The sequence below is a fragment of the Typopeltis vanoorti genome, chromosome 22 (assembly GCF_054136105.1).
Source record: "Typopeltis vanoorti isolate ZY-2024b chromosome 22, IOZ_Tvanoo_1.0, whole genome shotgun sequence".
In the NCBI taxonomy this organism is placed as follows: Eukaryota; Metazoa; Arthropoda; class Arachnida; order Uropygi; family Thelyphonidae; genus Typopeltis; species Typopeltis vanoorti.
In genome coordinates this window covers 80,598,581-80,621,980 of record NC_143570.1, presented here as the reverse complement: position 1 = coordinate 80,621,980, position 23,400 = coordinate 80,598,581, and the positions used below count along the sequence as shown (strand labels likewise).

At 37.7% G+C, this 23,400-nt stretch overlaps 1 protein-coding gene across 1 annotated transcript in view; it reads right to left on the bottom strand.

The window, feature by feature from the left end:
* Window positions 1-23,400, bottom strand: part of LOC150094514 (SAP domain-containing ribonucleoprotein) — a 282,266-nt gene that overhangs the window by 251,993 nt on the left and 6,873 nt on the right. Inside the window, exon 2 of the mRNA XM_090412228.1 lies at window positions 6,939-7,041. Coding sequence (XP_090268354.1) covers window positions 6,939-7,041 — 103 coding nt within the window. The remainder of the gene's footprint in view (window positions 1-6,938; window positions 7,042-23,400) is intronic.

The following is a 23,400-nucleotide window of genomic DNA, read 5'->3' as shown; positions in this document are numbered from 1 at the left end:
CTCCAATCATCAGGAATTCGTCCCTCTGTCCAGGCTTTCTGAACTATACAGTGCAGTAACTGTAAGACTCTTATACCACCATACTTCAGCATTTCTGGGTGAATATCACCTACTCCTGCTGCCTTTCCACATTTCAAGCCTTTGATGGCATTTTCTACTTCAAATATGGATATGTATTCCTGACTGCATGCCTGGTCAGTGTTTTTTACAACTGTGCTGTCATCACTGCTTGTTTCATTTAGCAGTTTTTCAAAGTAATTACTCCATACTTCAAGGATATCTTTTTCTCCTGTTTTCATGTTACTTTTATCATCTCTAACTCCTTTTACAGCACTCTTTCCTCCATTTCTAAGCTTCTTCAACAACCTCCAGAATGTCTTACCACCTACTTGATATTTATTTTCTATATTCTTGCCAAAGTCCTCCCATGACTTTTGTTTAGCTAGTTTTACACATTATTTAGCATTCTTGCATTTGTCTCTATATTCTCTAAGAGCACAAGCTGACGTATTTGACAGGAACTTTTGATATGCTTTCTTCTTTTCCTTCACTGACTCTTTAACTTCCTGTGTCCACCAGGGAGTTCTAATTTTTTTTATCCTTGCAGACAACCTCACCACATGCCTCTCTGGCAGAATCAATCAATGTTTTCTTCAGAGTTTGCCACTGAATCTCCAAGGTTTGATTCCTGTTCTCAAACTCTTTCATTTTTTCTTCAATAATCTTTCTGTATTTTAGTCTACAGTTCGCATCAGAGCTGCTTAACTTTTATTCGCTTTAAAACTTTCTTACATGTTATTCTTTTGAATATGAAATTAAATTTTATCCTGCTCAAGACTAAACAGTGATCACTTCCAATTTCAAATCCTCTGTACACTCTGGTGTCCTGCACCAGGGAGAAAACATCACTATCAACAATAACATAGTCAATGAGACTTTCTTATTTCTAGACTCTTCTCTCCATGTGAATTTGTGCACATTTTTATGTTGGAACATGGTGTTAGTAATAACCAGTTCATGTCCTGAGCAGAAATCCAACAGATATTTGCCATTATTATTAGCTTTGCTCTTTTCTCCAAATTTTCCCAAAATATTTTTGTATGTCTCACAATCATATCCTACTCTGCTATTTAGATCCCAAGGACCAACTTTTCCTTTTTCATTGTGTCAGTTGCTTTCTCTAAAGATTCAAAAAATTCCTCCACTTCTACCTTAGTAGAACCTTCTGTGGCACCATAGGCACAAATAAGTCTCATTGTCCAGTTCCCCATTCTCATATTTGCCCACATTACTCTACTTGAGGCTGACTGCCATTCAAGAAGATTAGCCTCGTATTTTGTGTTGAATACTATGGCTACTCCTTCTTTTCCTTGATTGTCATTGCCTGAATATAACATTTTGTATTTATTGCTCAGAAAGATTTCACCAGTTTTGGTCTTTTTTGTTTCAGTCACCCCTATTATATCGATCTGGTACTTATCTAATTCCTCAGTTAGCTCCATTTCTTTGCCATTCCGGCTTCTTACATTAATAGTACCGATCTTTATCTCTGGTGATATTTAGTTGGGGTTTGTGTTCAAATTTGTTCCAGTAGCTGACTTTTCACTGTTCACCCTGGTTCCCTGGCGATGCCCCAGCCGGCATGAAATTTTGTCATGTTGTACCATCATTTTTTATTTTGGTTTAACCAATAAGAATACAATTTGGTCGGCTAAATCCCAAATTGCCAGCCCATCCTCGTTCGTTCAGTATCCAAGTAGATACCCAACAGGGTGCACTACGAGAAGGTGAGGATTGGACATTAGGTCAGAAGCTCTGGTTGGTTCTCCACATTCCTTTAAAGGCTATGTGGAGGTCTCCTCTCAGTTATACAGCTTTGACCCTTAAGCACCCCTTTTTACAGTGAATTTACATTGAATATAAATACAATATAAATATTGTATTTATATTCAATGCAAAACATACACAGTGAATATTGCAAAAATCAAATACATATATTACATTTTTTGCCTCTTACCGTTTGGTTCTGAAGGCGATGCGGGCTGTTCTGGTAAAATATGAAATATTGTTCTTTTTTTGAATCTGTTTCTGCTTCTTCTGGTTGTTCATGGGAATTTTTTTAAATTTTTTTATCAGCCACTTATCCATCTCAAGGTTAAATTTTTTAACTCAGGGTTAAATTTTTTAACTGGCACACCACAGACTGATAACATGAAATTAGTGAATATTATCTGAATAAGGGAATCGCCGGACCAGGAACATTTTTCTCTTTTGTGACTTTTCTCCCTTTACGGTAATTAAGCCTAACGTGAAACACACAGCAAAGGCAGGTTATTAAAGCGTGCTTACGATTGGTGCGGTATTAACAAAAGATCGCGCAACCGAAAAATAAAAGCATAGCTGACAATTGAGTTGAAATGCTAACTCTCTTCAACCGAATTCCATATGTGAAACTGCCATAACATTCTTTATATATATATATATATATATATATATATATATATATATTACTTAGTTTTAACACTTTTACGAATTTTAACACGTTTCGTTGAATTTTATTGCTGCCTTGCGAAATCGAACTCACACACACCTAATTAATAACAATAGTTTTTAATTAGATACTGTGTTTGCCCATGGAACATATGGTTTTGTTTCAGTCTATACAGCATAGTTTCTGTATTAGTGTGTTTTTATCCCAGTTGTTTCTAATTTCACTATTTGTTGAGAAATATATTATACAGACTCCTCATACCTTATTCACTGGCACAATAAAAATACTTGTTTTTATTGCCTCTGCAGTATAGTGGCTGTTAGGGAGGCTATGTTGTTTACCACTGCAAGCAGTTACTATCTCCCCCACATGAACTTGTTTAAGCCTTTTTTCATGTGTGAAGTATATGTGAAACTTTTACTGGTAACAGAAAACTAGCTCGGATGACAGTGATAATATAAAACGAGTTTTGATATGTATATAAAGTCAATATCAACAGTCCGTGATTATGAACGCATGATGAAAGGGACAGGAAGATTTGGAGCTTCCCTGGAGAGCATTCGAAGTAAATACAATTAACCACTGCTTTGCAATGAAACATATGAATAAGCAATATTTACTAATATTCATTAAGCGCCGAAATACGTAGGAAGCAAAGTTTGTGAACCAACACCAATGTGTGAATTTTTCCATTAAAATATAAAAAATAACAAAAAAGAAATAATAAATAATAAAAGTTAAATACATTTCTTTTAAAATAAAAAAATCTACTTAGTCTTAAAACATTTTATGTTTTCATTATTTCACCCCCCCCTCAACAAAACCTACTGCCCCCAAGGGGGCCATGGCCCAGTTTGGGAAGCACTGCCTTAGATGATAGAAATATAAGATCTAATAATGTTGGAGTCTTGACAAGTAACAGACTGATTTGGAGGAAAATTGTAGATAGGAAGTTAGTAATGATGTAATTTTTTTCATGTAGTACTATCATATCCTGTATACTCCTTGAGGGTACATGGCAGGAATTTGATGCTGATGATGATGATGAAGAAATTTATCGTTACACTGCAAATAAAAGAAAGAATGAATGAATGAATGTAGAAAAATAACTTGACAACTTTATGGAATGCAGATGGTATCAGAAGCAGTGGAATAGTTCAAATAGTTCAGATAAGACCTCATCTCGACTACTGTGTCCAGATTTGGTCACCTCGGTTCCTTCTTGATGGGGAGGAGGTTCAGAGGATCCAGAGGCGAGTGACTAAGATGATAGCAGGTCTATGGAATGAACCATATGAGAACAGGTTGAAGATTTGTGGGTTGCAGAAACTAGTTGATAGGCGGAAAAGGGGAGATATGATTGAGACATTCAAATTGCTAAAGGGATTCTATAGGATTAATTCAGAGGATATTTTTGAGATCAGGACTGGTGGTGGGAGAACTAGGAGACACCTATGGAAGAGTGTGTGGTTAGCAGGGGTGTTAGAGCTGGGTTCTTTACTTTTAGAGTGGTAAATGAGTGGAATAAGCTGCCAGAGTCTGTTGTGGGTGCTATGATGGTGAACGAGAATGTAATCGCATAGTTGTGTGGACATGATGTTTAGGGCCTCCCTCGATGAGTCTAAGGACTCCTGGAGTCGCCCGAAATAATAATAATAATGAGTGCTCACGTTAGCAAGATCTATCAACCAGGTGTATATAACATAGTGCAGAGTGCCATAACTACACTGGATGAAGAGATAGAGATGCATGAAAAGGAGATTCTAGAGCTGCTGCATAACCAGGATAAAAAATTAGCAATGGAGACAGATGGAATATCAGCACATATGCTAAAGAAATGTTCACCAGCCAAACTAGCTTAGCCCTTGATATGTTTGTATAAATTGAGTCTTAGCTTAGGAAAGATCCCACAGGAATGGAAAAAATATATTATAATCCCAATTCACAAGAGTGGTGCAAAGACAGATGTGTCCATCGACCCATAAGTTTCTCTGGAGTGGTGGTGAAAATTTCAGATAAGCTAGAACTTGCATACAGAAACAAGAAGACAAAGAAGGGACCTAATGGGTTACATGAGAAGACTCCCCAAGCCATCACCTCCTTGAACAGAATGGAGCCATGGCCTGCACACTCCTATTGGCTCAACTGATACTAGTGGCTACAACCGATAATAGGATTAACCAGACTACACGATTCTGGTCCACTCTGCAAAAGTCCTGTTTTGATGGTCCTGACACTGGGTGAGATGCAATGCCCGATGACAAGCTGTCAACAGTGGTACATGACTAGAGCACCATCTCCCATAGTCCATGGTATGCAGGGTACACCGTACTGTTCACTCAGTGCCGCTGCTTGGACCTCCAACACTGAAACTGGATGTGATTTATGCTGCCATTGTCTTGCAGTTGGTCTGTACGAGCCTGGACATTCTACATCGACCTCAGTAATCGATGGCGTGTGGTCAGTCAACACTTGCTCGCTGGTACACATGTTGATGATATACTTACAGTGGACCCTTGATACAGTTGCCCTCAAAAATCGAGGGTTCTTGCCACTTGGGTGACAGAATGAAAGAACCTGTCTTGCGCTAATAATATGTCCACCTATGTGTCAACAAACATTTACCTATGTTTGTTGACTGCGATACACTGTTTGTAAGCCCTGATGTCTGCCTATTTACTGTCTACAATCAATTTTGGTACATTTTACTCTGTGCAGGGGACACCAGTGTCAACTTGCCATCACCCCTATCTGTAATGTTTTGTCCATTGAGCATATATATCAATGATAAGGTAAGAGTTTGACAGGAGATCTTCAACTGTATTTTTATTTCTGCTATATGTATATCAGATGTGTTTAACTAAAAATTTATTCAGTAATTTAAAAAAAATTGTTTTACATGTGTGTAATTTATTAGAAGGCAAATGAACACCCTTAGATTTATTTGTGTGTGAATGAAATATTATCACTTATCCCAAATTGCCTTTGTCTTAGAGGAAAAATCTGGTACTAACAACTTCCTATTTGACTTATATTCAGCACAAAGTCTCGTTCTCTCTGTTTTTAGCCTCTTCTCAAGTATGCTGTATAAATTTCACCCAGACTACTCAGTGGGAAAATTCTTGCATTCAGTTTCATTTTCATAAATGAATACCATGAAAGCTTTTTTGATAATTTGAAGTTTAACCTACAATGCAGGTATTCTGAATTATGCAGTGTGGCCATTCTAAACTTTTACACCACCATATTTGAGGATTCTTTCTAGTTCAGTAACATCACTCTAGCTTTTAACACATTTCCGATTTTTTATTGTTTTTTTTTTTTTCTACCTGAAATAGTGATATGTACTCAAGACTGCATATCTCCAGAATATTCTACCAGGAGAAATGCAGTTCTGTCACTGCTTATCTCATTTAATAATTTTTCAGAGTTATTACTCAGAAATTGCAGAATATCATGTCATCTTTATCATCTGATTCCTTTTAGAGTGCACTTTGCTCCATTTCTGAACTTTTTGTACAGTCTTTAGAATATTATTATTGTTATCATCATCATCATTACAGCAACCTCCATGTTCTCAGATGACTTGTAGGAAGCTCACTCAACCAGCAGCAGATGTATCATACTGAAAAAGTTTGGAAACAAGAAGCAAATGTTAGAAATCCACTGACACTTCCAGCATCCATAACACATTCTGGAAAAGTATTCTATCCACTCTCCATGTAAAAAATCTACTCTTCCATCCCTCGTCACCATACTTTTACAGAACTTCTAGGGATGACCCCTATCTTCTGCACTTTTTATCATTCCCCTGGTATTAATCTCATAAAATACCCTCACTATCTTAAACATCTCTATCATGTTACTTAATTTCCTACCATCTACTAAACTTGAGCCATCATCATGATATTTATCTTCAACATTTTCACTGAAGTTTTTACATGACATTTATGTAGCTACTTTTAAATATAACTTTCTCGACACTTTTAATTTGTATGCTTATCTAGCTGATTTAATCAAAGTTTACTTCAGATTTTGTCAGTGGATTTCTAATGTTTGCTTCTTGTTTCCAAACGTTTCCAAATATTAAAAAATGACAAAAGAAATATAATATTAATATTTAAAAAACATGATATTCACTCATTATGCTGATAGTGATGAGCACACATTCACAAGATCTAATGCCAACCTCAAAAATACTTATCAAATTGCAAACATAACATTCACACAGAAGCTGAATGTCACAAAACCTGGTGTTCACATTTTGACCATTACAGCAGTAACAGGCTGATACAGCAAATCAAACAGGAGGTAAGTGGAATACACAGTGGCAAAAGTTACCAGTTAGTATCTTGCTAATGACTAACCAGATTAGCATAAATAGTAACTATGCTCAAGTTTACGAATTACATAATATAACATAACTATAGTGCATTATAATAATTACCTTTTGGTAAGCCTAGAGAATCCTGAAGCCTTTCCATCAACTCATTTTTATTGCCAGTGACTGTCAATCCTCGAGCTTTCAGTTCTCGTTTCAGGTCTGCAACCTTTATCAATAAAATAATCAACCAATAAGAAAAAAAAAATCTCAATAATTTAATTTCAAATAAAATAAGAATCATAGTTAAATAAATAGGAGACTTCAATGTAGCCTGTAAGGAATTTGGAGACCAATATGGGTTTCTGACTCAATGTCTAATTCTCATGGCATATGCTACAATCTAATATCCACATGGATACTGAATGAATGAATGAGGATAGGCGATTTGGTACTACACAAAGCAAATACTTTTCTTGGGTTTAAACTAAAAACACTAATGATGGAATAAAGATGAAGTGTCATGCTGGGTAAGACACTGTTCCATTAGACAACAATCGTACTGTTTTCATCAATTAATCAGGATGAATAGTGGAACATTAGCTAATCAAACAAACACTGAAGAAGAAGAATCACCGATAGGTACTATCAATGCATGAAATATTAATGGAAAAGAAGTTATACTGGGTGCTTAAGGGTCAAAGCTATATAAATGAGAGGAGACTTCCACATAGCCTTTAAAGGAATGTGGAGAACCGACCAGGGCTTCTGACCTAATGTCCAATCCTCACCTTCTCGTGGTGCACCCTGTTGGGTATCTACTTGGATACTGAACGGAAGAGGATGGGCTGGCAATTTGGGATTTAGCCGACCAAATTGTATTCTTATTGGTTAAACCAAAATAAAAAATGATGGTACAACATGACAAAATTTCATGCCAGCTGGGTCGTCAACCGGTTAAACAAGGCTCCCGTTGTTTTTGCCAGGGAACCAGGGCGAACAGCGAAAAGTCAGCCACTGGAACAAATCTGAAAACAAACCCCAACTCAACATCACCAGAGTTAAAGATCAGTACTATCAACGTAAGAAGCCTGAATGGCAAAGAAATGGAGCTAGCTGAGGAATTAGATAAGTACCAGATCAACATAATAGGGGTGACTGAAACAAAAAAGACCAAAACTGGTGAGATCTTTCTAAGCAATAAATACAAAATGCTATATTCAGGCAATGACAATCAAGGAAAAGAAGGAGTAGCCATAGTATTCAACACAAAATACGAAGCTAATCTTCTTGAATGGCAGTCAGTCTCAAGTAGAGTAATGTGGGCAAATATGAGAATGGGGAACTGGACAATGAGACTTATTTGTGCCTATGGTCCTACAGAAGGTTCTACTAAGGTAGAAGTGGAGGAATTTTTTGACGCTCTAGAAAAAGCAACTGACACAATGAAAAAGAAAAAGTTGGTCCTTGTTGGGGATCTAAATAGCAGAGTAGGAAATGATTGCAAGACATACAAAAATATTTTGGGAAAATTTGGAGAAAAGAGCAAAGCTAATAATAATGGCAAATATCTGTTGGATGTCTGCTCAGGACACGGACTGGTTATTACTAACACCATGTTCCAACATAAAAATGTGCACAAATTCACATGGAGAGGAGAGGCTAGGAATAAGAAAAGTCTCATTGACTATGTTATTGTTGATAGTGATGTCTTCTCCCTGGTGCAGGATACCAGAGTGTACAGAGGATTTGAAATTGGAAGTGATCACTATTTAGTCTTGAGCAGGATAAAATTGAATTTCATATTGAAATGAATAACATGTAAGAAACTTTTAAAGAGAATAAAAGTTGAGCAGCTCTGATGTGAACTGTAGACTAAAATACAGAAAGATTATTGAAGAAAAAATGAAAGAGTTTGAGAACAGGAATCAAATCTTGGAGATTCAGTGGCAAACTCTGAAGAAAACATTGATTGATTCTGCCAGAGAGGCATGTGGTGAGGTTGTCTGCAAGGATAAAAAAAATCAGAACTCCCTAGTGGACACAGGAAGTTAAAGAGGGAGTGAAGGAAAAGAAGAAAGCATATCAAAAGTTCCTGGCAAATAAGCCAGCTTTTACTCTTACAGAATACAGAGAGAAATGTAAGAAAGCTAAACAGTGTGTAAAACTAGCTAAACAAAAGTCATGGGAGGACTTTGGCAAGAATATAGAAAATAAATATCAAGAAGGTGGCAAAATATTCTGGAGGTTGTTGAAGAAGCTTAAGAATGGAGGAAAGAGTGCTGTAAAAGGAGTTAGAGATGATAAAGGTGACATGAAAACAGGAGAAAAAGATATCCTTCAAGTATGGAGTAATTACCTTGAAAAACTGCTAAATGAAACAAGCAGTGATGACAGCACAGTGATAAAAAACACTGACCAGGCATGCAGTCAGGAATACATACCCATACTTGAAGTAGAAAAAGCCATCAAAGGCTTGAAATGTGGAAAGGCAGCAGGAGTAGATGATATTCGACCAGAAATGCTGAAGTATGGTGGTATAAAAGTCTTACAGTGGCTGCACTGCATAGTTCAGAAAGCCTGGACAGAGGGACGAATTCCTGATGATTGGAGTAGAGCTCTCATAGTACCCATATATAAAAAGGGAAATAAAACTGAATGTGAGAATTACAGAGGTATTTCCCTACTGAGTGTTCCTGGCAAGATCTATGCCAGTATACTTGAGAAGAATTGTGGAAGAAAAGCTTGGTGAAGAACAAGCTGGATTCAGGCCAAATAGAGGTTGTCAGGATCAGATCTTCACTTTACGACAAATAGTCGAGAAAACATGGGAATATAACAAAGATCTGTATTTAAGTTTTGCCGATTTGGAAAAGGCATATGACAAGGTGCCAAGAGAGAAGCTATTCAATACGCTGCAGTTATATGGTGTCAATGGGGCATTATATCAAGCAATACTTAGTCTTTATTTGAGTTGTAAGTCAGCAGTTAGAATTGAAGGAAGTACAGGAAGATGGTTTAATGTTAAATCTGGTGTGAGACAAGGATATACTTTATCCCCTCTGTTATTCATTATCTATATGGATCACATTATGAAGGAAAGTGGTATTAAACATGATATCAAAATTGGAAATGTTAATGTCAGCTCTTTGCTTTATGTGGATGATGTTATACTTCTAAATAAATCTGCTAGTGTTTGTAGATAGGAAACTGAAGTTCAGGGAACATGTAGCAAAAATTGCAAATACAATTGAAAAGATAATTGCAATGCGGCTGAAATGACTTTGATGACGTGTAAAGATAAGGATGTCATTTTGCCTCTTTACAAGGCCTTGATAAGACCTCACTTGGACTAGTGTGTGTGTGTGAGAGTCTGTCTCCGTTGTGATTCTGATAAAGTGGAGAGAGTGCAAAGGAGAGTATTAAAAATGATATCAGGAATTCTGGAATAATGATTATGAAGACAGATTAAGAATTTGTAGACTACAGACAATAGCAAACAGGAGAAAGAGGAGTGATGTGATTGAGACTTACAAACTTCTGAAAGGATCATACAGGATATCAGTAAGTGGAATTTTTCATTTTATGAAGGGTGGAAAAAGGACGAGATGACATCCTTCGAAGCTGAGAATGAATGCCACTAGGAAGGAAGTGAGATCTAGATTTTTCTCTCATAGGGTAGTTCGTGATTGGAATGGATTGCCATTGGATGTTGTGTGTGCAAGTAGTGTGAATGTATTCAATTAAAAGTATAATAGCTGGTGTGTGTTTGTATATGTGTCTCCTTCAATGAGTCCCTTACTCCCTGAGGTCTCTCTCAATAATAATAACTCCCATCCACCAAAGGTTTGTAAATCTATAGTATATTGGTATTGTGGGTAAGCAAAGGATTTTTCTCTATTTTTATTCATTTTTTAAATAACTCACTCAGTTATGTTCAAATATGTAACTTTCTTCAAGCTCCATGGAGGTGGTTTTACATGGGGCAGTGAAATTCATCTCCTACCTCGAGATATTCAAAATGCCCTGAGACATAATATGAATCCACAGCCTGTTAGTCAAAGGCTAACCACTCGGCTAACAACACTGGCAAAGTAATACAAGATTCAGGATAAAAGAATATACGACAAAAATGAAATACAAAGTGATCAAAATTCAATTTTCAGCATGATAAAAATAAACACCACATTGAGAAAAAATAATGTATCAAAGTTTTAAAAAGAATAACAGAGGAAATAGCACAGAAAGAACCCCACCTTGCAAGTAATGCAGACACATCAAGTAAGATTTTCATGTGATGAATTTTTTTCTCTTTAAATTAATTTTATATTTTTATTTATTTTTTACATAATGCAGAAAACATTGCTCTAGAAATCAAAACATGAAACTTTTTCAAGCTGTGTCAGTCTTCCAATAAGCAGGCCAGCATAAAATCACACCATGCAATGAAATTCACCTTCCACCTAAAGACAATCACAAACAATAATGTCCAATGCAGACTTGAACTCGAAAATCCACTGGTTGAAGAGCAGATACGCTAACCACTTGGCCAACCAAGTTAGCTGGGTATGGTGAGAATAAAGGTGATGTGAAAATTGAAGACAATGGTATTCTAGATGTTTCAAATAATTATTTGGAAAGTTTTTAAATAAACAGTGATGGATGTACAAGGGACGTCCAGAAAGTAAGTTCTGATGGGTTGAAAAACAAAAATATATTTACAAAAAAAAACTTTATTGGAAATTAAAGTAGACATCTTTCACTACTTTTCTACATAATTTCAGCCATTGTTCAGGTACTTATCATAATCAGGCACCAAGAGTTGTATACCTTCATCATAGAAGGTTGCTGCCCGTGATGCAAACCATGTATTGACTGCTTCTTTGACCTCGTCATCATCTTAAAACCACTGGTCACCAAGGAAAGATTTCAGATGTTTGAACAGGTGAAAATTGCTTGGCACGAGGTAAGGACTATATGGGGGATGATGGAATTGTTCCCAGCCGAAGGTAGCGAGAAGTTGTTGTGTTACGCTGGCCGTGTGTGGGCGGGCATTATCATGAATCAAACAACACCCATAGCAAGCATGTCACGTCGTTTATTCTGGATTGCACGAAGCAGTTTCTTGAGGGTTTAGCAGTACATATTCGCATTGATTGTGGAGTCTTGATCCAAGAAGTCTACAAGCAAAATTCCTTCTCTGTTCCAAAACAAAGTGCACATGATTTTCCGAGTGGAAACTGTTGTCTTCAATTTCTTCTTGACTGGTGATGAGGTGTGCCTCCACTCCATGGACTGTTGTTTGGATTTAGAGATTGCATGCGACACCCAAGTCTCATCCCCAGTGACAAGTCTGCTCAGGAAAGCATCGCCATCCTCGTTGTAGCGTGTCAAAAATTCTAACACACTGCCCAGCCAATTCACTTTGTGTTGTTCTGTAAGCAACTTCGGCACCCAGCGTGCACACAATTTCATGAAGACATGAATGTGAAACTTCTGGAAATTGCAGTGAAAGTGACGTCATAGTGAATTCCCTATTCTGTCGAATCTTCTCTTCAACCAAATGCACCAAATCGTAAGCCACTGATGGTCGCCCACTCCATTCATAATCGTGCACACCTGTCCTTCCTTCATTAAAAAGTTGTACTCATCTTCATACCACTAAATCACTTATTGCATGTTCTCAATAAACCTCAATAATTTGCCGATAAATTTCAGCTGCTTTAATGCTCCTCGAATTCAAGAAATGGATAACTGACCTAATTTCACATGTGGCGGGCGATTCGATTTTCTTAGACATTATAAACATACACACCGCGAGAATGTTTAAAAACGGAACTTACTTTCTGGACATCCCTCGTAAAATATTCAATTTTATGAGGGATTTAAAAATAAAATGACTACCAGTACAACTCATTAAACATAAATCAAGATTTGGCCAATTTGTGCAAAAAACTGGCCTAATGGAATCTTGACAAACGTCACGATTCCAATACACTGATTTTGCAGAAATACCAATGAGCAGGGACATGCAATATACTGCCTCTCCCAAATCCAAAAATTTGGGAGAGGCAGTATATTGCATACCCCTTTTGTGTAATTGTATCACCAATTTCACAAAAGGGGCTCTGGAGATCCAGTGTGCATTCTTGCTCCAAAAGAATACCATTCTAGTCTGAGGAAAGGACAACTAGACCCTCCTGAGAAACACCCCCCCCCACCTCTGCTTAAAGGAGACCGAAAGCGTGAATATGGCTTGCTGAATAGTACTTCCAGTTTATGTTGTCATCGCTCTCTTCTACATTCAGTATAAACGATATGCATCAAGGTCATGCCAAGATTGCTTACACACACAGAATCTCCTCCATTTCAAGTGTACATCAGTAAAAATGCTAGTGTCAGCAACCAGACAGTCACTAGCCTGAACCTGTCAGTAATGAGTCAGGAGGTTTTTCAGCTGACACATAATTCCCCTATCTCATACTCTGCAAAGTGCTTGGAGATAGAGTCAAGTAATGGTACGTGGGAGGCACTGTCAAAGATACATTATGGCATGCAGACTGGTCGCACATTCAATGGGTGTCACGCTCAACAGTGATAAAAGCAAATCTCTCGCAAAAGTGACTAGTATTAAAATCTACTTCTCTAGGATGAAATATCCCAATAAAGTGATCATTAAACAACTCCACTATGTCTTCTGCATCAGTCACTGTACTCCCATCTTTGTCCAGCAATATTATTCTTCCACAATCAGTCCACCACCTACTAGCCAGATAATGACAGAATTCCTTGGATCTTATTAGAGCCAATCTCTGTTCATATTCAAGTTTTGCCTTCCTTATTACTCTAGTCATTTTCCTGGCCTGAGTCTTATATGCATCTGCTTGCCCTTCTCCTTATATCCCTTCCATAACCTTTTTTTAACCTGCAGTTCTTGTTTGACATCATTTGTCATCTACTTTACAACAAATAGAGTTCACTTTTTCACTCAAGGTATACACAACTTGCCATTGCTACTAATAAATATTTCTTCATCAGTTCCCATTCAGGAATATCTCAGCCTTCCAATTTCCCCATCCACGGAACTGCCTGAAGCTAAATTATAAGATTATTAAAATTAACCGCCTTATCCTGCATGTCTATTTATCCTCAAACTTAAAACACAATCACTTTCCCCAACCATGGGTAGGGATGTCATCTCAGTTATAATCAAATCCTCTAATGCAATGAGCAAATCCAAAACTCTGGAACCTTGAGTTCCTTCCACTACATGTAGAAGTACATGTAATAGAAGTCTCAATTTGTAGAGACTTACAAACTTCTCAAAGGTCATACAGGATATCAGTAAGTGAGATTTTTTTATTTTATGGAGGGTGGATAAAGGACAAGATGGCATCGTTGATAAGTAATGAGTTGTGTCCTCTCAGATTGGAGGACTTGAAGGGTAATGGCACTAATGGTTTTGAGGGCATATAGTGTGAAATGGAGGTGGACAGGATATTTAGTGGCATGTTGCTATAAGCCAGAGAGCATAGAGAGCGAAAAGCAGGAGACGTTTAGGCAGTTGAGTTCAGCGAGTGTGAATAAATAATTGTTATGGAGATTTTGACTATAACAGTATAAACTGGGAAGAGAAGACTGCATGTAGTAGTAGTATGGGAATGACATTTCTGGAATACCTAAGACATCTGTCTCTAAGAATTCCAGAAATGTCATTCCCATACTACTACATGCAGTCTTCTTTCCCAGTTTATACTGTTATAGTCAAAATCTCCATAACAATTATTCTTTCACACTCACTAAACTCAACTGCCTAAACATCTCCTGCTCTTCGCTCTCTATGCTCCCTGGCGTATAGCAACATGCCACTAAATATCCTGTCCACCTCCATTTCACACCATATGCTCTCAAACCACTGATGCCATTACCATTCAAGTCCTCCAATCTGAGAGGATACAACTTATCAAGGATACCGTCTTGTTCTTTCTCCACCCTCCATAAAATGAAAAATCCAACTTACTGATATCCTGTATGACCCTTTCAGAAGTTTGTAAGTCTCAATTATATCACCCCTCTTTCTTCCACTTTCTAATGTCTGCAGTCCACAAATTTTCAATCTGTCTACATAATCTGTATTCTGCAATCATGATATCATTCTGAACACTCACCTTTGCTCTCTTCCCACTGTATCAAAATCACCAAGGAGACCAGATCTGGATACAGTAGTCCAAGCGAGGCCTTGTAAAGAGGCAAAATGACTTCCTTATCTTTACACATCAAAATTCATTTCGGCTTGCAATTATCCTCTGAGTTGTATTTGCAATCATCGAGATATGGACTTTAAACTTCAACTTCCTATCTAATAAAACTTTAAGATCCCTAGCCTAATCAGTTTCTTCTACACATACCACCAGTGAATTAGAAACCTTGAAGCAAATCTACATAAATGTCACGGAGTGCATATGCAAAATGCATGCATCAATACATATTCTAGGCAACTATTTAAGAATGCTGCTGGTCAGTAATCAATAGTTTTGATCACAATGGGGGGGGGGGGGGATATCTTTCAGAGTTCAGATAAAGGGCTTATTGTGGATGCCCATCTGGATGGAGCCACAATTTTGAAAACAGCAGAGCTGACTTAAACACCCAGGATATCTCAAAAGGTGAGATATCTTGGGTGTTTAAGCAGTGGAAAAATAAGCCACATTCCTTGTCTAAGAGGTCTAACTGTGGTCCTAAGCCAATCTGTCAGGAGTGAGATCAGTGTCGTCTGACAAGGGCTTGTGAACAAACAGATTTTTTGTGTGCAGAAATTGACCAAAGCATTTAATGCACAGTGTTCCTGACCCATATCTCACTAAACCATGCACAGGAATTTGAAAAACAATCAGCAATTACAGTCACTAAAGGAGCTCCAGCACAGTATTAAATAAAAATTTCTAATTCAGTGGCAGATATGTAGAGCATAAACCCATCAATATAATGTGATATTGGAAGTCTCATCACACCAAAGAGCATGGTTTACATTTGCTAACATTAAAATGATAGCTATTTTCATATGTCCATAATTCCAGCCTATTCAAATATTTCTGAAAGTACTGCATATCAGGACTCGATTCAAATAATTCTGAAAGTACTGCATATCAGGACTCGATTCAAATAATTCTGAAAGTACTGCATATCACAACTCCAGAAATACCACTTAAATCTACTAGTCACAAAATCAAATTTTACTTGTTCAAGCCAGACTCACTTTTCATGAGATACTTAGTCAGGAGATCTGGTTTTTGACTTTTAAAAAATAATTAATCAATGTGTATGTATCCTAAAGTGGAGCTGGCTGAGGAATTGGATAAGTACCAGATCGACATAATACAGGTGACTGAAACAAAACAGACAAAAATCGGTGAGATCTTTCTGAGTAATTAATATAAAATGTTATATTCAGGCAACGACAATCAAGGAAAAGAAGGAGTAGTCAGAGTATTCAACACAAAATATGAGGCTAATCTTCTTGAATGACAGGCAAGTTCAAGTAGAGTGATGTGGGCAAATATGAGAATGGGGAACTGGACAATGAGACTTATTTGTACCTATGGTCTCACAGAAGGTTCTACTAAGGTAGAAGTGGATGAATTTTTTCAGGCTTTACAGAAAGCAACTGACACAATGAAAAATGAAAAGTTGGTCTTTGTTGGGGATCTAAATAGCAGAGTAGGAAATGTTGTCAAACCAACAAAAACGTTTTGGGAAAATTTGCAGAAAAGAACAAAGCTAATAATAATGGCAAATACCTGTTGGATTTCTGCTCAGGACATGGACTGGTTATTACTAGCACCATGTTCAAACATAAAAATGTGCATAAATTCACATGGAGAGAAGAGGCAAGGAATAAGAAAAGTCTCATTGACTATGTTATTGTTGATAGTAATGTTTTCTCCATGCTGCAGGACACCAGAGTGCACAGAGGATTTGAAATTGGAAGTGATCACTATTTAATCTTGAGCAGAATAAAATTAAAAAGAACATGTAAGAAAGTTTTAAACCAAATTAAAGTTGAGTAGCATTCAGATGTGAACTGTAGACTAAAATACACAACCATTATTCAAGAAAAAATGAGAGTTTGTGAACAGGAATCAAACCTTGCAGATTCAATCGAAAGCCCTGAAGAAAACATTGATTGATTTAGCCAGAGAGGCATGTGGTGAGGTTGTCTGCAAGGATAGAAAAATAATATGAAAAGTTCCTGGCAAATAAGTCAGCTTATTCTCTTAGAGAATACAGAGACAAATGTAAGAAAGCTAAACACTGTGTAAAATTAGCTAAACAAAAGTCATGGGAAAACTTTGGTAAGAACATTGAAAATAAATATCAAGAAGATGGCAAGATATTCTGGAGGTTGTTGAAGAAGCTCAGAAAAAGAGTGCTGTAAAAAGGAATTAGAGATCATAAAAGTGACGTGAAAAGTGGAGAAAAAGATATCCGTGAAGTATGGAGTATTACTTCCAAAAATTGCTAAATTAACCCAATAAGTGGCAGCACAGTGGTAAAATATACTGAGCAGGCATGCAATCAGGATACTTATTCATACTTGAAGTAGAAAAAGCCATCAAAAGCCTGAAATGTTAAAAGGCAACAGGAGTAGATGATATTCGACAGGAAATGCTCAAGTATTATTATTATTACGGGCAACTCCAGGGAGTCCTTAGACTCATCAAGGGAAACCCCAAATCATGTTCATCACAACTATTTGACATTCATACAGTATCTATCTTACCTCGCCTTAAACTCATTCACTGTCACAGCATCCACCACAGACTCTTGCAGCCCATTCCACTCATTCACCACTCTAAAAGTAAAGAACCCAGCTCTAACACCCTTACTAACCACACTTTTCCCAAGCTTCCATGGATGTCCCCTAGTCCTCCCGCAACCAGCCCTGTTCTCAAAAATATCTTCTGAATTAATTTTATAGAAACCGTTCAGTAATTTGAATGTCTCAATCATATCTCCCCTCCTCTACCTATCAACCAATTTTTGCAACCCACAAATCCTCAACCTGTTCTCATAAGGTTCATTTCACAGACCTGCTATCATCTTGGTCACTCACCTCTGGATCCTCTCAACGTCCTCCCCATCAAGAAGAAACCTAGGTGACCAAATCTGGCACAGTAGTCAATATGGGGTCTAATCAAGGCTCGATACAGAGGAACAATAACATGTTTGTCTCTGTTTGTCAACGTATTCTTCATCAACCAAGTGATTTGATGAGCTGATTTGGCTACTTTTGCAATGTGGCCCCTAAAACTTCAACTCCTTATCCACCAACACTCCTAAATCTCGTGCCTCATCAATTTCCTGGAGTACAGTTCCACCAATGTAGTAAACTGCTGCTAATCTTTTCACCCCAAAATGTATAACCTTACATTTTGCAACATTAAATTGACATCCATTCTCTTTAGCTCAGACCTCCAATCTATCCAAATCATCCTGCAAAATTTTGACATCATCTGCATTCACTATTGCCCTACCCAACTTTGCATCATCAGCAAACAAATGAAATGTTCCTCTCAGATCCTTTCCTATATCATTAATGAACAAATTAAACAGCCGTGGTCCAAGAACAGATCCTTATGGCACACCACTAGTCACAGGCCGTCTTGTGGACTCTACTCCTGAATAAACCACTAATAAACCACTCTCTGATATCTCTCCATCAACCACCCTCCTATCCATCTCACTAAACCTATATCCATTCCCATATGCTGCATTTTACTGATTAGAATTCCATGTGGTATCCTGTCAAAGGCCTTAGCAAGGTCAAGTAGAATCACTGTAAACCCATTACCCTTATCCAGTTCAGTCATCACTGTGTAATAATACGTAAGCAAGTTACTGAGGCATGATCTACCCTTCACAAAACCATGCTGTCCCTGATACAATATTCCATTTTCATCTATCTAATCTTGTATTTTCCTCTTGACTATTTTCTCCAATACCTTGATAACAATTCCTGTTATACTGATTGGCTGGTAATTTTCAACAGCAGCCTTGGAACCACCTTTATGCAGCGGAATTATTTTCCCCTCTTTCCACCCCCTTGGGACTGACCCAGACCTGAGGTTCAAATTAAACAAAATTGTCAAGGGCACTGATAATTCTTTAGCCGCTTCACGTACGACACGAGCTGGTATACCATCCAATCCCACAGATGTATTGACATTGAGATTCTGTAATAGACTATTTACCTCTACTTCATTCATCACAATTCCAGTATAAGCTGTTGGTTCTTCCATTCCTGCAAAGTCACCACCTAGATGATATACTCTTGCAAAGTGCTCGCTCAGTAATTCCACTATACCGACTAATTCGGTTACCTCCATACCCTCAGCATTTTTTAAAATCATTCTGCCATGAACATTTTTCCTTTTACTTGCAACATACTGAAAAAACTGTTTGGGATTCTCTTTAGCCTGCGTGGCCAATTTTCTTTCATAATCCGCTTTTGCTTTTCTTACCACCCTTGTTACCTTCCTGGCCTGAGCTTTATACTGTTTCTGCACCTGCTGGTCACCTTTCTCCTTAAATTCCCTCCACAATCGTTTCTTTTTTTGCAGCTCAAGCTTTATAGTGTTATTCATCCATCTAACCTCTACTCGATTTATTATTCGGGCTCTTGGTATACAGTCAAGCATTGCCTCCTGCAAACACTTCTTAACCACCACCCATGCACACTACCAACATCCAGCCCTTGCAGTTTTGCATGCCATGGCACTGAGCCAAGCACACTCCTAAGCTTGTAATACTACCCAGCCCAGTAATTCCACACGTACCCTGTCTTAATTGTAAATTCCACTCCTTTGGCCACCTCCCAAGTCATGACCTTATGATCACTCTTATCAATTGGTGGCAACATGGTCTGGAGGTATAAAAGTCTTACAGAGGCCGAACTGCATAGTTCAGAAGGCCTGGACAGAGGGACGAATTCCAGATGATTGGTATAGTGCTCTCATAGTACCCATATATAAAAAAGGGAAATAAAACTGAATATGAGAATTACAGAGATATTTCCCTACTGAGTGTTCCTGGTAAGATTTATGCAAATATACTTGAGAAACAGTTGAGAAGGATTGTGGAAGTGAAGCATGGTGAAGAACCAGCAGGATTCAGGCTAAATAGAGGCTGTCAGGATCAGATTTTAACTTTACAATAAACAGATTAGAAATCATGGGAATATAACAAAGATCTGTATTTAAGTTTTGTAGATTTGGAAAACACATATGACAAGGTTCCAAGAGAAAAGCTATTCAAAATGCTACAGTTGTGTGGTGTCAGTATTGTGAATGGAGAACCTATAGAGCAACATTTCAGCTATTTAGGCATGATTTTTAGTGAAGATGGTAAATTAAATATGGAATAGACAACAAAATTAACAAAGTTGGTATGGAAATCAACTGAATAAATTTATATGGAATAAGAGAGACTAATTGGTCAAATCACAGTGTTGAAACTAATTTTAACTTATGGATCTGAGAGCTGGGTTAGAAGTACAACACTTAACCAAAGAGCAGAGTCTGCAGATATAAGTCCTGAGAAAGATCAGGGCCATAAACAGATGGCACCAATGGCAATATCATATTAAAAATGAGGATAATAGGAAAGAACTTGACATTGTTAGAATCCAGCAATATTTTAGCAGAGCTGATCTCACATGGTATAGTCACTTAAACAGAATGGAAGAGGGAAAGATTAGCAAAACAAGTGTTCTCTGCCAGGTTGGCAGGAAAACGACCCAGACGAAGACCAAGATATAGGTGGATTGATATGGTACAAAGTGCCTTAGACGATAGAAATATAAGATCTGACAATGTTGGAGTCTTGACAGGTAACAGATTGATTTGGAGGAAAACTGTAGATAGGAAGTTAGCAATGATGTAATTTTTTTATGTAGTGCTATCACATCCTGTACACCCTCCCCCCTAGAGGGTACATATTAGGAATTTGATGATGATAATGTGTGTGTATGTATTCTTAGCTTAAGAAACTACTCAGGTTTGGTGTTGATTTAAACTCTTAAAAATTCCTACCGAACAACACCAACTGAGGGGCAACCCTTGTAGGGCTTCAGTTTTTGAATCTAAGTTTTTCCACTAATTGCATTGGTTTTGTTTTTCTGTGTATGTTATTACAATTTTAATACTGTATCTCTGATGATGTCTGTGACAGAGCTGCAATATAGGAATGATTAAACTTGCATTTAACTATTTTTCTGTGCTGTATTCATTGCATTAAACCTAACTATAAGAATGCTATTAACTTAGTTAATGACTAAGCTGTGAAATAATGGAGATGATATAGTTGCACTGATTGAGTTTATTCACCCACAAATAGTTGGAAAAAGTTGAAACAGTGGTTAGATGAGCATATCTTGATGGGAATAAAATGAAGGGTATGATATTTTCCATTAGGATGAGGACAAGAATTATGGCTACTGATAGCAGAAGAATTATCTGCATAGGGTTGAGACACAAAGGGGAAAATAACAGCAGTGGTTCTGTAGCAGTTTTGTAGCTTTCCACTCTTATAATGCGAGATATTTAGTTGGCATAGTATACTAAAGGCCAGGGAATGTTGAGGGTGGAGACAAAGTATATCTTGGCTCACTGATCAAGATAAGGGTTATTTTAATCATGCCAATATTGACTGAAATGAAGAGATATCAAAGAATAATGGGAATGAATTTCTTAAGGGATAATTATGCAGGTAGTATATAATAGAAGGCAAACAAGGGTCGAGAGTCCTACATCTGATCATGTCATCAGAGGTACTTGTCATCTTGTATTTATGAATGAAATGTTTAATCTTTACGTAGTTGGCGTGAATGACATTGAAGTGATCACGAGTTGTCACCAATCATATGAGAATTTCTGTGAAGAAGGAACATATGTGGAACTAAAGAGCTGGTGATTATGAAAAGCTTAGGAAACAACTAAAGCAACAGCATGGAAAGAAGAGGTTGAAGAGTGGAAAGGAGAAAAATGCATCATTATTATTATTAATATGTGACACCTCCAGGGGTCCCAAGACTCATCGAGGGCACCCACTGAACAAATCCCCGTCTCCACCACTCAATCCGCCAACGTCATCTACCGCTCACTGCCACCAATAGTATTTTCAGACAATCATAACATCCATGCCCACGGCGAGATTCCAACCCGCAGCCGTTTGGCTGCAGGAACGAGTACACTAACCACTCAGCCAACCAGGCCGACATGGCATGCATGCTGCCTGGCATTGATCAATAGTTCTTTTGCAGCTGCAATGTCTAAGTGCATTCCAAAGGTGAATACACTTAGAGAGACTTTTTTTAGTAAAATGTCCCCCAAATTTCAGGTCCCTATCCACCACCATCCCCAAATATCTCATCTCCTCCACCTCCTCTAAGATATCCCCAACAATCTTATACTCTGCATCCCATCTTTGCTTGCCAAATTTTAAAACTTCACACTTTGCAACACTGGATTGGCAGCATCACCCATTTTCCCAGGCTATTCAAGTCCTCTTGCAAGGATACATCTGTTCACTCCTCACAGTGCTTTCCAACTTTGCATCATCTGCAAACAACTGTATATTACCATTCAAGCCCTTCCTAAAGTCATTTACATAAGAAAAGCACTAAAACAGACCACTGATAAATATTACTAGTGCCTTTCCACTTGGATACTGCCCATACACAACTTGCTAATATCTAACAGAGTCAATCTCCAATGCAACACACTAATCTACCATTTAACCCCATCTGTTGCATTTAATTACCAGTTTTGTCATGTGGCAATTTTTTCAAAGACCTTTGAAATATATATATATATTATTATTACGTGACACCTCTAGGGAGTCCAAAGACTCAAGGTAGGGTGCACCTATCACCTACTACGATCTACACCAACACCATCTAACGCCCACCACCACCGGCACTAGTATTTTCACAGACAATCACAAACATCCATGCCCACAGCAGAATTTGAACCCAAGCCTTTTTTTTTTTTTTTTGGATGGAGAGCAGATGCACTAACCACTTGGCCAACCAGGCAACTGTGCATCCTTTGGCAAATCCATGCCATGCTATCCATAAAAAACAGATTTCCACTGCTGTCAACCCAGTTCTGAATCCTCATTCTCACCAGCTTAACATACCTTGACCACAACTCTAGACAAGCAGACTGACCAATAATTGAAGCCTTAGTCATTTGAAGCTTCATTCCCTTTATAAAGTGAAGCAATTTTGCTCTCTTTCCACTCTTTTGGAAACTGGGCCAATCTACAACTCATGTTACAGAAGTAAGTTAAAGCTGTTGCTAACTTCCTGGACATACCCTCAAGACATATCATATACCATCAAGTCCTATGGCATCATGGACATCAAGTTTACTCAATTCCTCATACACCTTTTGCTCACTCGCCATCAGTGTCCCTTCCCACTTCTCTCAAGTTCTCTGAATTATGTTACATTTGCAAGGATGGAATACCTTAATGAATTGCTCATTTAACATCTGTACTATATCCTCCTCAGTGGTTATCATTTACC